Genomic DNA, 15,525 nt, shown 5'->3' on the forward strand with positions numbered 1-15,525 from the left:
CGGGTGGCTTGTGTGTGTCTCTTTGGAGGGAGCCGCTTGGGGGTCTCTTGGTGTGCCTTTGTGTGGGGGCAGCTTGGGGGGTCCGGGAGGAGGAGGAGGAGGCAGCACAGAACAGGGCTAAGCTGGCAAGAATTCCTGAAGCACAGCTGTCCTGCATATTGAAAGGCCTTCTTGCTGCACAGTATAGAGGGGATTCCGTAGGCAGAATTAGCAGCTGCACTAGAAAGGACTTAAAATGCACCTGCTGGCTCAGGCCACTGGAAGCCCATCTTGTCCAGCGTCTTCTTCTCACAGTAGCCAACCAAGTGCCCCAGCGGAAAGCTTGCAAGCAGGACCTGAGCACTAGAGCACTGTTTCCTCCTGCCGTTTCCAGTAAGGGCTATATAACTGCTAAGAGAAGCTGCAGGACATCAGAGACACAAAGGGAGGGTGTCTGAAAACCTGTGGAGGTCTGTTTGTGTGAGAAGGAAGCAGTCTTTCCTGAGGCAGGGGCATTTTGTTCAAAGAGGAGGACAGCTTGGCCACCATCGCAACATCTGTTCTGGGTGGTTGGTGGAACATGTTTTTGAAGTGAAAATCACAAAGCATCATATAGAACAAGGGGAGCTAACACGCTCCCTTACAGATGTTTTTGGACGCCAATTCCTTTTGGCTCCATGTAGCCTGCCTGACCGATCTGGGATGTTGGGAGTTCTTCCAGTTGAACAACATGGGAGGCACTAAATTGACTACCCCAATATGGATGAACAAATCTGGCCTTGCTAGACTTTTGGAGTTCTTTTGAGTGTGTCAACAAACACGTGGATCCTGCATACTTGTATTTTCAGTAAGGCTTTAACAGACGCTTGCCAAAGGCTCCTGAGCAAATTTAGCAGCCTTGGGGTGAGAGGACAGCTCTTCTTTATAGGTCAGGAACTGGTTAAACAACACAAAGCAGAGAGTAGGAATAAACCAGCGATTCTCAGAGGAGAGGGATTCTCTCCTCCCCCGACTCCTACAAGGCAAGGGCCTGCATTGGTGCTGGTGCTTTTAACTTCTCCCTCAAGGATCTGGAGGTTGGAAGGAGAAGCCACCTTAGATGCCATTTTGGTGTGGGGTTTTTTTGGGGGGGTATGGGTGTGTGTAAAAAGCAAATTATATTGTGCAGCACCTGTCAGAGTTGCCTCTAGGTCCCAGCTCACAGAGGACCAACGCTAGTCAGTAATAACGTATAAAAGTCTTTATTGAAGATTAGTTTCGATTTCCAAACCGCAGCGTGCAACTCTACATCTTAGAACCTAGACCGGCGAAGCTCCATCTGAGTCTCCGCCTCCTAGACACCAGTTTAAGACTCTAGCCTTATTCTACCTCTTCCGTTGTTCTTTCCTCCTCTGGGTCCTTCTGCCCCCTGGGGTTTCCTCCTTTCTGGACTCTTCTGACGCTGACCCCCCTGAGTCTTGCCCCTCCTTCCGGCGGGCTTTAGGACCTGGCTCCCTATCCGGGCTACCTGCTGTGCCGCTCGCCTGTACATTTGAACTTGGCGCGCGCGCCCAGCCGGTAACTTTCCTCTTGACCGTTTCCCCGCTCTCCGATGGAGGCGTGGTCAATCCTGACATCTCCTCTCGCTGGTGGTGAGAACACTGGTCCCGATGCCTGGGACTCCTCCCCCCCACTGCGCTCTGGTGGGGAAGCTGGTCCTGATTTCCAACTGCTGCTCTGGGAGTCCCCGCTGGCCCCTTCCTTCTGGGGTTCCCCCTTGGCACCCCCCTTGCCCTGGCCATCGGCGCTCCCTTCTGTGAATCTTCCGATTCGCTGGAGAGGCTCATGGAATCCCTCTGACCACTGTCACCGCCTACGCTCCCCTCGGATTCCTCCCCCTCGCTCTCCATTTCCTCCCTCTCCTGTGCCTCTGCTCCTGAGCCCCTGACAAGCACCCTAAATGGTTCTCTCCAGGTTTGGTGAATAGGCAAGAAAATGGCAAATGCTGCCAAATGTAAATTGATACGCAAAGAACAGAACAAAAACTATGCACGCTGCCGTGGTTATCAAGGAGATACATATGGAATACTGTGTGCAGTTCTGATCTACCCCAGCGAGTTGAAACACCTTCATGCAAGGAAAGACAAATATTGGTAGCTGTTCAGTTTGGAGGGGGAAGGCAATTAGTGAGGAGCAGAATTACAGAGGGTTTCACAGTGTGGAGATAGTTTTTCTGCCTCTCACATAATTTTAGAACTGACAGCTGCCAATGAAATGGACTGGACTAGATTCGGGATGAGTGAGAGGAAGAACTTGCACATAATTGGTTGTGATGGGGATACAGAATTTCACAGGTTCAGAGGTGGGATTCAACAACCACAGTTGCAGGAGCCAGCTCTTTCCCTCACCTTGAGGGTCTCCCAATTGTCTGGCCTGTGTTGGTGGCCCAGCTAGAAGGTTGCTCTGCTCTTGCACTCTTTGTTGGTGTTCCATATCTACAAGGGAAACCAGTTGTTTTCTAGGGTGCCATTCTCTTCTGGATTCTTTTGCTCTGGACTAGGTGACCCTTGGGCACCTTCCGACTCTTAAGATTCTTTGATTCTATGGCTCATGAGGAACGTTACACAAACAGAGGCCAAATCCTTGTTCCTGTGCTGCAAACAACAAACCTGAGCAGTTTTCTGGAAATGCCGTTTTGAACAAAAGGTATGTGGACAACAAAGCAGGTTGTTCTGTTCATTCCCCACCAAGCAAAAAGGAGATAAACTCTTTGGCCTGCCCTTCCCTGACCCCTTCAGGCCTCTGCTGTGTGGGGCGAGGGAAGCAGCAGGAGCAAGGCCCAGGCAGGCAGCTGCTCTGGAATGCCCCCAGAGGGGCTTTGAGGGAACAGAGCAACCCTTCTCCTTCCCTTGACCTATGGAGCTCAGTGCCATTGGGCCGGGGAGACACTGGGTCATGGATGCTGGTGGAGGAGCAGAAGCCCAGCTCCCAAAAGGCTGGAAGAGACCTCGGTGGTGGGTGGAGGACCAGGCCTGGGCGCTTTGCCAGTGCATCAGTCAGTGGAAGCAGGACAGGAGCCCCTTCTGAGTCGCAGTTAATGTGGCTTTATTGGTTAGTGCAGGCCCCTCCATTTACAATCATTAGAATTACAGAGAGTTGCACACAGAAATGCGAGGGGAGGGGGGAGAGGAAACTCAGGACCTTGGATTGTACATAACATGGAGGAGAGGAGGATGGCGGGGGGAGCACTGGGCTCTATTTATACAACATTCAGTAGCAACGGGAGCTGGGCTAGAAGTCCTTCTCGCCGCTGCTGCCTTTGAGAAAGGTCCCCATGAGCATGACGCAGCAGAGGAGGAATTGCGTGCTGGGGCCCCCATGCAGGAACAAGCAGAAGCAGGAGCTCAATGTCTTTCTTGTCATTTCTTTCCTGGGCTCCCCAACGGTCCCTCTGGGTGGGTGGTGGTGGGGTTGCTAATGGAGCTCAGTCTGGGTGCATTATAAACAGCAGTTTTTACAAGCTTTGCCGTAGAACGTGAAGAAGGGAGATGCTGAAGCCAGCTTCAAAACTACAAATTTTGGGGAAGGACTCAAGCTGGTTGGGTGGGGAAATTGGGGTTGTGGAGAGCAGATCATTGAGTAACCATGGGGCGGGGAGGGATGTGGGGGAAGATATTCCCCTGAAGTACTTTCTCCTCTGATGGAGCAGTGGGTCTAAATCCCACTGGCCCCTGCTTCAAGTTTTAAGATAGACACATTCATAGGTGGGTTAGCGCAGCAGCTTGTCTGTCCAGGCCCAGGGACCCACCACCTCTGCTGCTGGGCCTGAGCATACACGGCTTGTAGGCACTGGTCTCTGGCTGCTGCCTCATCACAAGCCATGAGGGCAAGTCCAAGACCCAAACCACAATGGATACGCTCCACAGGAAATCAACAATTGGGCTTGCTGGGCCCCTTCCTGCTGGGCAGGGAGCTGGAGCATGGAACTGAGTCCCTGGAGGCTGCAGAACCAAATGCCAGGGGGAAGGCAGGGGGGCAGGGACTTGTCTATCATCTGTCAAGCTTACTGCATTTAGAAATGTGATGTTTACCCTGTGCCCTGAAACCCAGAAGCCTTCAGTGTGGTGATGGCAGCTCACAGTAAAAATATTTTAAATACACACACACTCACTCACACACACAAAATAGCATACACAGTTCCAATAAAAGGTCAGTTCCAATTACAACCCAAAGAAACCCAAAATAAATATATAGACAAGTGACCAGAAAAATAGTTCCTATGGGATTCTCCCCAGCTCCACTTTTTCTTTTCTTTTTTCCTTTTTTTTGCCAGTCTGATGGCAGGAACAATTTAGACCAGCTAAGAGAGCTGAGCACATTCTTTCCTAGACCAAGAGCCACACCCAAAGACTCTGTAAGGCTTTTTCAGAGCTTGCCCAAAGGTTCACACCCATGATTTGTGACTTCCCAAGTGTGCTCTGCCCCCTCCCTCCCTGTGGCTACAATGTGCTGGGCCACCAGCTCTGGCTTTGCCAGCAGCACAGAGGACGAAACCGGGGGCCCTCACTGTGGCTGCTGACAGCTTGAAGGGCCTCTAACGCTATCTGCAGTAGCTGTGAGGAGAATGGCAGTGCATGCGGGGAGCTGGACAAAGAGCCGGCAAACACCCCCTTCACTTGGCTTGGCCCTCAGTTCTAGCAAAAGGGAGGAAAAGATGTCCTTGTATGTGCAGCAGTGCCAGCTCCATTCCCAGAGGGATCCAGTCCCCACCCACCTACCCCAATTTCCCGCCTTCTAGCCACTGTTTTGCTCTCAGGGAAATACTGGGACTTTATGAACATGATCCTCCTCCAAAGGGCAGAGTCGCTTGGCAGGGGCCAGCTTCACCTCTGGCACTGCTGAAGATGCAGTATTTGGCATTTTCTGACTGCAGAGCTGAAGGGCTTCTCTGCAATGTACTTGGTACGCCAGGCTGGATTCTTTTTCCAGCACAGCTTTGGCAGAGTGTTGGGGGGCAAGCAAGCCGGTTTCCACTTTTCTGTGTCATCATCTCCTCCTCCTCCTCCTCCCAGCTCAGTTCTCACTTCACACCTGAGAGGCTGAGGAATGGTGTCTCTCCTTCTCTTCCTGCTCTCGTCCTCCTTTTCACTGGTCTCTTGTGCTGCTTCCATCTGAAGCTACCCCGTGGGCTAAGTCGGACAAAGTTCTGGAGGTCAGAAGAGCCCTCAGGCAAGGGAGCAGGGAGGGAGGGGGCAGCGCTTTCGCAAGCAGCATCAAAGCAGCTGAATTATTCTACAGCAATGACGGAGGCAGCAAAATAAATCTGGAAAAGTGAAGCAGCTCCCAAGAGGGTCCCTCCACTCCACACACATCCAGGCATGCTGGACACGTCCTGGGCAAGTTGGCAAACAAGAGCCATGTGCAGGCAGCATGTGCCCAGCAGATCCAGACCACATTTGGGACTGGAAGGAGACTTGCGCTGTGAGTAGATGGATCTCCCAGTGCTGCATGGTGGGGGGGTGGGGAAGGCGGATGGACGGATGAGATGCGCTGCTGCAGCCAGGGGGCCTCAGAACTCAATCTTGCATGCAGGAAAGGACTCATCCTGCATCACCACTGTGCTGCTGCTGGCCAGGACCATGATGCTTAGCTCCTGCTGCTTCTCGTGGGTCTGTTGGTACCATTCCCGGGTCACTTCCGTGTCGTGTGTTGGGATGAGAGTCACCTGAGGAAGCACAAGAGACAGGCTGGGAAGGGGTTCCCTGGTGCTCTGGCCAATCACAGCAGGGACAGGAAACGAGGCAGCTACCTCTGGCTAACAGAGCATCCCTTGCAGAGGCAGAAGGAGGTTTGCTGCAGGAATGGGTCAAAGGAGCAGGCTGGAGCTAATTTTTCCAGCAGTTGGAGCAGATCTGGTGGAGGTGAGTGGGCCTCCCTCTTTGGACTTGGCTCAGAATGATTCTAGGCCAAGGAGAGGTGGCTGGATGGGCCAACGGAGACAATGTCTTCCTGGCCAGATGAGACCAAGCAGTAACTGAGCACTGGCTTGCCTGGTGGGCATAGGGCCAGGACTGACTTAGGCAGTTTCCCTTCAAGTGAACAGTTCTTGTTGCACTGAGAAGTCATACTTTGCAGAGAAAGCAAGCTCTTCATGAGCCATGCTCTGCTGTAGCCCTTAGGCATGCTTGCAAACTCTCGCCCTCTCCTCCCCCCACTGGCTCCACAGAGAAGCCAGCCCAGCCCGTACCTGCAGGTTCTCCCCCCACTGGGCCTTCCCTTCCAGGAGGGCGTCCAACACTGTGCGACTGGGCTCCCCGCTGCCTGGGTCGTTGCCGCTCATGACGTAGTAGGAGGCCCGGACCCTCTTGAAGAATTCCTGGTCCGTGTTCTTCCCACTGCAGTGATTGGGGATGTAAGCCAGGTCCACATAGATGGGGGGCCCAGGGGGCACAGAGGAGCTGCTCTTGGGGTTGCTGGAGACTTAGGGAGAGAGAAGAGGGAGGGGATATTAAACCAGCTGGTGGCAACTGGGCCGGGTGGTTGCTAGCCCATCAGCTCCTGGTGAAAATGCCCCAACTAGGGATCTCTCGCATAACATTGTTCTTATTTAAAAAAAATAGTAAGTTTTATTAATATTTTCCACACAACAAGAAACAGAAAACAAAAAATAACAATAGACAAAACACAAAAACAAACATATGAAAAACAAATCCCAAACTTACAAATTAATAGTATAAACACTAAAAAGGAAAACAAGGGTTGACTTCCACCAATCCCACAGCACCTCCTTTACCTCTCATTGTATCTTCCTGTTTTCCGTATCACCTCAATCCTAGCATCTGGCTAGGATCACCTGGATGGTGATCCCTTTGCATCTCTTCCTGAGATCCCTCCAGAGAGATTCCCCCTCATAATAATGTATTTGGTAATAGCCACACCAGAGTGCAGAGTTTCAGAAGTGGAGATAGTGTATTTTCCACCAGGAAAAGGTAGGCCTGATTTGTCATCCATGCCCCAGATTAAATCCACAGGAAGTGCTTCTGGCAATCTTTGACCCTAAACCAGGGAGCAGAAGCAGCACATCCTGCTTCTGGGAAAGTCTCCCCAACTTTGGGCAGAAGACAAACGGCTGGACAGCCAGAGGTGAGAGCACAGATGCCCCACAATTCCCGCCAAGAGGGCCAGGCCTCTGCTCAGTCTTACCTGGGCTGGTTTTGACGCCATTGACAAGGTTCTTGCCAGGGTTGGGGGGACCCGTCTCTTCTCCATGGGCCTTCAGGGGCTTCTCTCTCTTGGCCAGTGCTGGCTTTGGAGGCCGGTCTGGTGGCTGTTGCTTCAAGGGGGTCGGGGACCATTTCTCAGGCTTCCGGACAGGGGAAGAGGACTTGGGCTTGCCCAGCGGCTTCCTCACCCCTTTGTTTTTCTCCTTCAGATCCTTCTTGGATATTTTGTCAGGCCTGCTCATGTTCTGATCATTGAGCAGCACCTCGGGGTCCATCATGCAGACATCTGGGTGTGGAGGGTGTGGATGGGGGTCCACCAGGGTGATGGGTGGGGGGTCATGACCAGCTCTTGTGCTGCTGCTGCTGCTGCTGTGATGGGAGCTGCCCACAGCTTTGTCCACTGGGAGGAAATCGGCGTCTTCATCGGAGTCCATGGCCGCGTCGGCTGTGATGGAGGGGCATTCCTCTGTTTCTGGAGGGACATCCGAGTCAGACTGGGAGGTGCCAGAGTCACTTGCAGAGGTGGGGGGAGTTTCTTCTGCTGTGGCAGGGGGTTGCCTATGGCCACCAGGGATGGATTGTGGCCTTCCTTTCACAGAAGGGTGACCTTCAGCCTGGGAACATTCACTCTCCTCTGATGAATCCTGAGGACTGGGATTGATGAACGATGGGGACAGCTCTCCCTTCCTTTGCTTATACTCACACGAGAACCTCTGCCCGTACTCTGAGGTGGCTCCCAGAGATGGCTCCAACTCATGGGAGGCGTCACCATGATCCTCTGCTTGGCTGCCATGCTGGGCATCTGGAAAGAAGGGCGGGAAAGCTGGCTCACAGCTCAACAAGGAAGAGGGACGGCTTTGTCTCTCACAGTCCTCCTTCTCGTCATCCTCCTTCTCATCGTCGTCTTCCTCCTCGTCGTCGTCCTCACTCCTTGTTGCCCCTGTGAGATGTGGCCCACCATGGAAAGCAAGGGGGCTGAGGCTCACCTCTGTGGGCCCGTTGGCAGTGGCAGCTGCCTCCTGCTGGCAGTGGGGGGAAACAGCCAGGATGTCAGGGAGGGGAGTGGCTGCTGGCCACTCTCCAGGGCTTGGGGGCTGCTGTGTGCAGCTAACTGTGCAGCTGGGCTCAGACTGCTGAGTGGGCAGAGAGGGCAGGCCCAAGCCGGCAGAGGCATCTCCTCCCATTTCACCTGAAAACATCTTTGCAGAACCTGCTGGAAGCTGTGGGGACGTGGGTTGCTGTGCTCTCTGGGCATCTGGCCCAGCAGCTGTTCCTCGATAGGGGGGGGACAAGGGGCTCTCACTGACTGCTGGATGTGTTGAGATGGAGGCCCTCAAGAAGGTTTCCTCAGGAGAGCTAGATGACTCTTGGGGTGCCCCAGAGAGAAGCTTCCCTCCTCCTGCTGTGAACGATGAATCCTCACTAGAAACCTTTTTGGATACCTCCAAGTATTCATCTCTCTTGCCCTTTTCAAAGGGGTCAGAATCAGGGATGCCAAAAGCGAGGGATTTGTCCCGTAAGTGGGATGAGAAATGTGCTTCGTGTCGGAACAGGATGGATGGCTGGTGCATGCCCAGGGAAGAGAGTTCAAAGCCCGAGGAAGAGCAATCCAGCCCTTTCGTCAGCAGCGCTGGGCCCTTTGGAGGGTCCTTCTCTTTAGCAGCAGAACCAAAGCAGAAGCCTTTGGAGTCAGTATCACCAAAGCCTTTCCCTATGGAGGCCTCTTCCTCCTCCTCTTCTTCTTCTTCCTCCTCCTCCTCCTTTTTGGAGCATGGCTTGCTTGAGGCCCACTCCTGCCTTTCTGGACCTGCAAGGCTGCCATAGGCAGCAACATCCTCAGCCTTCAAGGCTGTTCTCTCTTTCTGACTCTCCTCTCCCAACAATGCACCATAGGATGCTCCTTGCCATGTCGCTGATAGACAGTCCTCCTTCTCCAGTCCTGAAATGTCTGCATAGGGTTCCTCTTCCCTCTCACTGGCTGGCTTCAGAGCTGAAGGGGGCTCCCCTGGGTGCTTGGATTCCTTTTCAGACTTCTCCTTGGCCCCCTTCTCCAGCTCTGAGTCGCTGGTGCTCTCTTCTCCCCTTCTGGCTTGCTCATAGTACATATCCTTGGGCAGGGAGTGCTTGGGAGAAGGAGACCTTTGCTCCTGGCTGATGTTTGCATCTGGAGGGTGGGCACCTTCAACGTAAGGAGCTGTCTCCTCCTGCTTCAGCATGCCTGCCACATCAGTGTGGGAGGTAAAGCCTTTGTCCCCCAGAGAGGCTGCAGGCAGGGAGCTCACCAGACTTCCTGGCAGAAGAGGTGAAGAGTCTGCAAGGCTCTCATCAGGCTGTGGGTCGTCCTGGGCTGCCAAGCTCTGTGGTACACTGTGCTTCTCTGCTATCTGAAGAGGATGGCCCTGGGCATGGACCTCTGCATACTCAAAGGAGGGCTCTGCTTTGTCCTTTGGGGAAACTGGAGACGAGAGCTCTTTCTCAGTAGGAGTGTAGAGGCAAGACTCTTCTTCCTTGGAGGAGATGGGGTAAAGGGTTGTCCCTATCTTGAGACCCACATCTTTTCCAAGGTGGCCAATGCTAGACATGACAACATTCTCATAGATATCTGCATAATGGAAAGTCTTCTCATGAGGGTAAGGAGTTGCTTCTCTCTCTTCCCCTTTCCCAAGAGTGTCAACTTTGGGTTCACAGAGCCCAGACTGACTGGGAGAGTCTGTGGTGCTGAACCAGGAATGATGCTCTGCTTGGTCAATGGAGACTGTGTCCTGCAAAGGGGTTGCAAGGTCTCCACTTCCTCCAAGGTGGGTGGACTCACTCTTCCCTGGCTCCACAACTGCAGGGGCCCTGTCTTCCTGGGATCCTACTGGACTCAGCAGAGCTGTCCTCACAACCTGCTCCTTTTGGCTTTCCTCTGAGCAAGTGTGAGATTCCACCTCAGCCTCCTGCTCTCTGTCCTGCATCTCTTTGGGATCCCACTTGCTTTTGTAGACATTATCACTCTCTGATCTCCTCTCTGTGGTTCCTGGTTGGAGTGTGGGCACACTTTGGTCTACTGCAGGGGACTTTCGCTGCTCTGGTGCAGATGCTTCTCTCTCCTCTTCCAAAGCAGGAGGCTCCACCACATAGCTGGACCATGGCTCTGTGGCCACTTCCTCCTCAGCTTGCTCAAGCGGGGAATCCTCCCTCCATCCTGTTCTAGGTGGAATCTTGACCTGGTGTGGAGGGGACAGTATGGCCCATTCCAGGCCGGGTGTTGACACACTTTCTGGCCCAGGAGAGGGGGGGCTTATAGAGCCAGGCATCTTGGATTCCTTTGTGTCCAGGGCACTGTGTTCAGCAGCTGCTTGTGGAAATGCCTGTGTTTCGTCAGATGATGTTTCTGGCACCTGCTGGGCCACAACCTTGTCACTCACATGGGGAAAGCGGTTCTCAGGAGGTGTCTCTTGCTTCAAAGTGGCAAAGTCTTCATGGAAGTGCCTGTATCCTGAGTCCCAAATGTCTTGCATGGCCAGTCCAGAAATGTCATCTTCAGACTCTGCCGCAGAGTGAGAAATCACTCCCTCTTCAGTCATGGGAGGAGGAGGAGGAGGAGCCTTTGTTTCATGTTTTTCTACTTCCTCATCCAAGAAGGTACATTCCCCTCTTTCTTTCCCATACTTTGGCTTTTGCTCTTTGCATGGCACTTCCTTCGTCTCCTCTGGAAACCACACTTTCTTCTCAGAGTTTGTGTCTTTCAGATAAATATCTTCCATTTCTGGAGATTCCTCTTCTTCTTCTTCCTCCTCCTCTTCAGTATCCTGCTCCTCTTCCAGCAACTGACGAGGCCCCATCTCCTCAGAGGAGACTTGCGAGGGCTCCTTCTCCAGAACTGGGCTTGGTTCTGTGAAGCTTGAAGACTTTGAACCTGGACTTTCTTTGGGGGAAGGTCTTGGAGATGGTTCTTTGATGGGCTCTTTTTCAGCTAAGGATACAGCTCTGGCATCTTCCATAATAGCATCTGCAGAAGACATTGTGAGGGTGGCATGACTGTCTTGGAATGGATCCTTCCCATGGAATGAAAGGGAACTAAGTGAATTGTCTTTGGCCAAAGCTTCAGATGTTTTGCTTCCAAAAGGGCTCTGCTCTGTGTAAGACTGGTAGCTCATTTCAGGAGAGAATTGTTCTGTGAACACGTCTGATGAGGACTTCTGAGCAGGGACCTCTTTTGTAGACAGAGACAGAGCATCAGGTTGAGAACCCTCTCCTGTGAACAAGTGCAAAGAGGTTTCTTCACTAAGGCTCACAGAAATGTCACTGCCTTCTGGGGAAGTGTATTTGATAGCAACTGAGGGGGGTCCCTCTTGGCCTAAGTTGCGCTCTGTGAAATGTAGAGCATTCCCATCTTCTGGCAATTTTTCCATGGCAAAATCATCTGAACATTTTGCTTTCCCAGGAGTGTCTTCAATAAATGGGAACACTTTTGCTTCCTCTGGTGAAAGCGGTTTTGTGGGCACTTGTGAAGAACTCTCACCAAAAGCTCTATCGGAAGGTTCCTCCCACCCTTCTGGAGGAGGAATTTCAGCCGCAGAGAAGAGCACCTCATGGGCAGGACACTTCATGCTTTCCTGGGAGGCTTCCTCGGTAGTGTCTGCTCCCTTCAATGGAGAGCCCTCTTTGGGCTCTAGAAGTGTGTCTTTGGTGAGAGGATAAAGGTCAGAAATGTCCAGGGTCTCTTGCTTGTGGTAGAAGCTGATGGCCAGCTCCTCTTTCTCAAGAGGCAGTCTCCGATCCTCACCCTGGACAGGTGCAGATTCTGATACAGTCACACTTTCTGGGACAGGCTTGTCCTGAAGGACAGTTGATGCCTCTTTCTCCCCAGAAAAGAGCCCCTCAGTAGCAACGACCTCTCCTTCAAAAGCCCTGGAGATCTCAGTGGCTTTGCTGGGACTTCTTTCTTCATCCCATTTCACAGGGGCCTCAGAAGACTTGTCAAACAGCTCAGCCTCCACAGTGTCCGATTTCTCCTCTACAGGGGACTGGTGGAAAGGTGTGTGCCCAGCGCTGGTGGGACCTGACTGGGTGGGAGATGCCATCTTGACTGTGCTGTCATCAGGGCTCATGCACCGCTCTTCAGCCTCACCAGAGCCTGCAACTACCTGCAGCAACTGGGTTTCTCCGTCGAGTATCAGCATGGCCTCTTGGGATCCTTCCACTGGCACTCCTTTTAAATCATCTCCCAGGGGCCCTTGCTGAGAAAACAAAGGTGCATCATAATGACCCTGCGCTCTCCAAGGCTTCTCAATATTTGGTGTTTCATCTTCTTCTTCCTCCTCCTCCTCTTCCTCCTCCTCCTGTTCTGGTTCCTGTTGCTGCTGCAGGCCCTTTTTACAGGCCTCAAGCCTCCTCTCACCTTCTGCTTGTATACGGAAGTCTTCTGGAGGTGGAGACTTGAAGCCTTTGTCCTCCTCTAGTGAAGATGTGGGAGAAATGGTGCCAGCGGAGGGAACATAGTCCAGACCTTGTGTAGCCTCTGTTCTAGAGGAAGGGATGCTGTTCACTGTATCCAGCAGCAAGGAGCTTTTGCCAGTATCCTCTGTCTGCGGTGCTGTTATCGAGGCAACAGACTGGTCCTCTGCAACAGAGGTGGCAAAAGAGGAGAGCTTGTCACACTCTGTGATGGATGTTGCTGAAGAAACATGCTCCTCTTCTGCCAAGGGGGCAGCCACAATGTTGGTGGGGTAGGCAAGGACTGCAGGGTCTTGGCCAGCAGCTGTCATGGCCTGGATCCCGTGGATAGCTTCAAAGGAGCCAGTCTGGTCTGGCACCGCAATATCAGAAGAGCTAATATCTGTCTTGAGCTGGGGCAGCCTCTCCTCCTGCTCATCGTGGATCTCTTCATCGGAGATGGTTTGCTCTGTCTCTGAGTAGCCAGGGATGGTCTCATCCTGGATGTAGGAGATGTGTTCTCCAAGTGGGGCTGGAGCGCTGCCCAGGCAGGATTCCTCCTCCTCCCCCTTGCCCATTCTTTGCTTCCCAGGCAGTCTGCTTTCCTCCTTGGCCTCTTTTTCCTTCCCTCTGGAGGGAAAGAGGGGACCTTCTGGCTGCTGGAAGAGAGAAAGCTCACTCTTCTCTGTCTCTTCCCTTTTGGCCTCTGCAAGGGGCTGTCCGGTCCCTTCCAGCTCTGCCTGTTCCAATCCCTTGTCTCTCCTGTCCATTTGCCTCTCTGCCTGGGTCTCCATCCACTTCATTTCCAAAGCAGAATATTTGTCTTCCGAGTAGTCACCGGAAGCCTGCATTGGCTCTCTCTCTTCTCCTGCTTCTTTTCTGGAGACTTCTGCTGTTCTCTCAAGGGGCTCCCCCAAGGCTGCTGCTCTCTCATCAGGTCTTTTGGGCATTTCCCCTCCTCCCTCCTTGCCCGTTTCCTCCTCTGTTGCACCTTGGGACCAGGAGTCTGGGCCACTGACTCCTTCTGGGATCAGGTCTGTCTCCTGAGCAGCCACATCACTAAGCCCCTGCTTTCCTGCCTCTCCTTCTGCAGGACCAGGTGCCTCTGGAAGCCTGGCCTGCTTTTCAGCCTTCAGCTCCTCAAAGTCCTTGGTGAGGTCTTCTGGGGAAGACAAGACCAGCCTGTGTTCAGCCAAGCCTGCTGGTTCTGGGGGCTGGCTTGGTGGCTTCCTGGGCACAGGCAAGGCCTTCTTTGGCTCTCCATGGGCAGCGTCCTTCTCAGCTTTGCTGCGAGCTTTCTCCGCTTTGATCCGACCAGGAGCTTTTGCCTTGTACAAAGTCTTCCTCACTTCAGGGGTGAATGACTTCAAGTCTGGCTTTGAAATCTTTTTCAGCTCCGGCTTGGCTTCCTTCTTTTTCTCTTCTTTCTTTGACTCCTTCCTTTCCTCTTTCTTCCCATCGTCTTTCTTAATCTCCTTCCTCTCTTTCTTGATCTCTTTCTTCTCCTTGTCCCTTTTCTCCTCCAGCTTAGACACTTTCTCCTTGAGGTGCTTCTTGCCCATTTTGTCTTTGTTGTGTTTCCTTTTCTCTGCTTTGAGGGCATCGCTGGAGTCCATTCTTACTTTCTCTGCCTTGGGGGGCTTTTCCAGTGGCTCCTTGGTCTTCTTCTCTGTCTTGGCCTCTTTGAGAACCTCGGACTTCACCTCCTTTGCTCCCTCCTCAACACCTGCCTTGGCAGCTGCCGGCTTAGAAGACTTGAGGCTCTCCTTGCTGTCTGTCCTCTGCTTGATCTTGGTCTGCTTGAGTGCCAGGGTGGGAAGGCCAGAGGCAATTTCCTTTTGCGTAGCAACAGGATACTTCAGGAAATCCAAGTGCCTGAGTTTCTCAAGCCCTTCCAAAATCTTGTTTTGTGGTGCATTCCCAGGGAACAAAACTCGCACTATTTTTTCCGTTGGACTTGCTGGGAGCCACACAACCAAGGCGGTGATGGAGGTCAGGTAGGGTACAGAGATCTCCCCTTCCTTCCCATTGGCCAGAATGATGCCCGTCTTGGCCTTGCTGTTCCCAGCCCACTTCTGCATGAGGAACTGCATCTCCTTGCTCTCCTTGACTGGGTTCAAGACATACATGTCCAATTTACCAACACCCATTTTGTGGAACAAGGTGATGGGCTCAATTGTGTTGCTGACCACCCTGTACAGGGGCTCTGGCTTCACGCCCAGCCTGTTGAGGTACTGCAGGGTCAGGCTAGCCTCCTCAATGCTTCTCTTGGCCTTCATGGAAGACTCGGGCATTTTGAGCTTCTCAGGGACATTGAAGAAAACCACCCCAAGCTCAGGGGAGATGAGATTCTTCATCCAGTCACTGTAGTTGGTGGAGCCCTGAGACTGCTCCTCATCCTGCTCAGCGATCTTCCTCTGCAAGAGACCATTGATGCCAGGGAGGTTATCGGCCCCAATGTGGGTCAGGAGAACAGAGTCAATTCTGTCCAGGTGCCGCACCAGCTTCCAGAAACAGGACTTCCTCTCTGAACCGCCATCCACCAGGATGTTGAACCCATTGACAGCAAAGAGCGCTGAATCCCCTCTCCCTCCAGGGAAGATGTAGCAGCAGGGCTTGGACAGCTTGAGGAAGCCCCCTGAGGTTGGGGGTTCCAAGAGGTCAAAGGGAGATGGGACATCCACTGTCTCAGAGACATACTCGGCAAACTCAGAGACCCCATCCATCTCTGGCAGAATTGGGTCAGGGTTCAGTCTCAGACTGAGAAGGTCTTGGAATCGGGGGTGTCCTAGGTTGCTCCAATCTCCCTCTCCTAAGCACGACACAGTCAGGGAGGCCTTGGAAGCTGGATCTGTGTTGCTGAGAAGCTGGGCAACCTACAAGAGTCAGAAGCAGGCAATAGTCAGAAGCACCACAAAAGGTC

The 15,525-nt window shown here is 52.9% G+C and overlaps 1 protein-coding gene across 4 annotated transcripts in view; it reads right to left on the bottom strand.

Annotated features, from left to right (window-relative positions):
• Positions 1-3,039: 3,039 nt before the first annotated feature.
• The window catches only part of MAP1A (microtubule associated protein 1A), a 35,942-nt gene continuing 23,456 nt past the window's right edge, over positions 3,040-15,525 (bottom strand). For all 4 annotated transcript variants that reach the window (XM_083713317.1, XM_083713319.1, XM_083713320.1 and 1 more), the window contains 3 exons: positions 7,162-15,478; positions 6,206-6,438; positions 3,040-5,683 (listed from right to left, as the gene is read on the bottom strand). In XM_083713317.1, the coding sequence (XP_083569443.1) occupies positions 5,528-5,683; positions 6,206-6,438; positions 7,162-15,478 (8,706 nt within the window). In that variant the 3' untranslated portion in view covers positions 3,040-5,527. The remainder of the gene's footprint in view (positions 5,684-6,205; positions 6,439-7,161; positions 15,479-15,525) is intronic.

Source organism: Podarcis gaigeae (genome assembly GCF_964106915.1).
Source record: "Podarcis gaigeae genome assembly, chromosome: 14".
NCBI lineage: Eukaryota > Metazoa > Chordata > Lepidosauria > Squamata > Lacertidae > Podarcis > Podarcis gaigeae.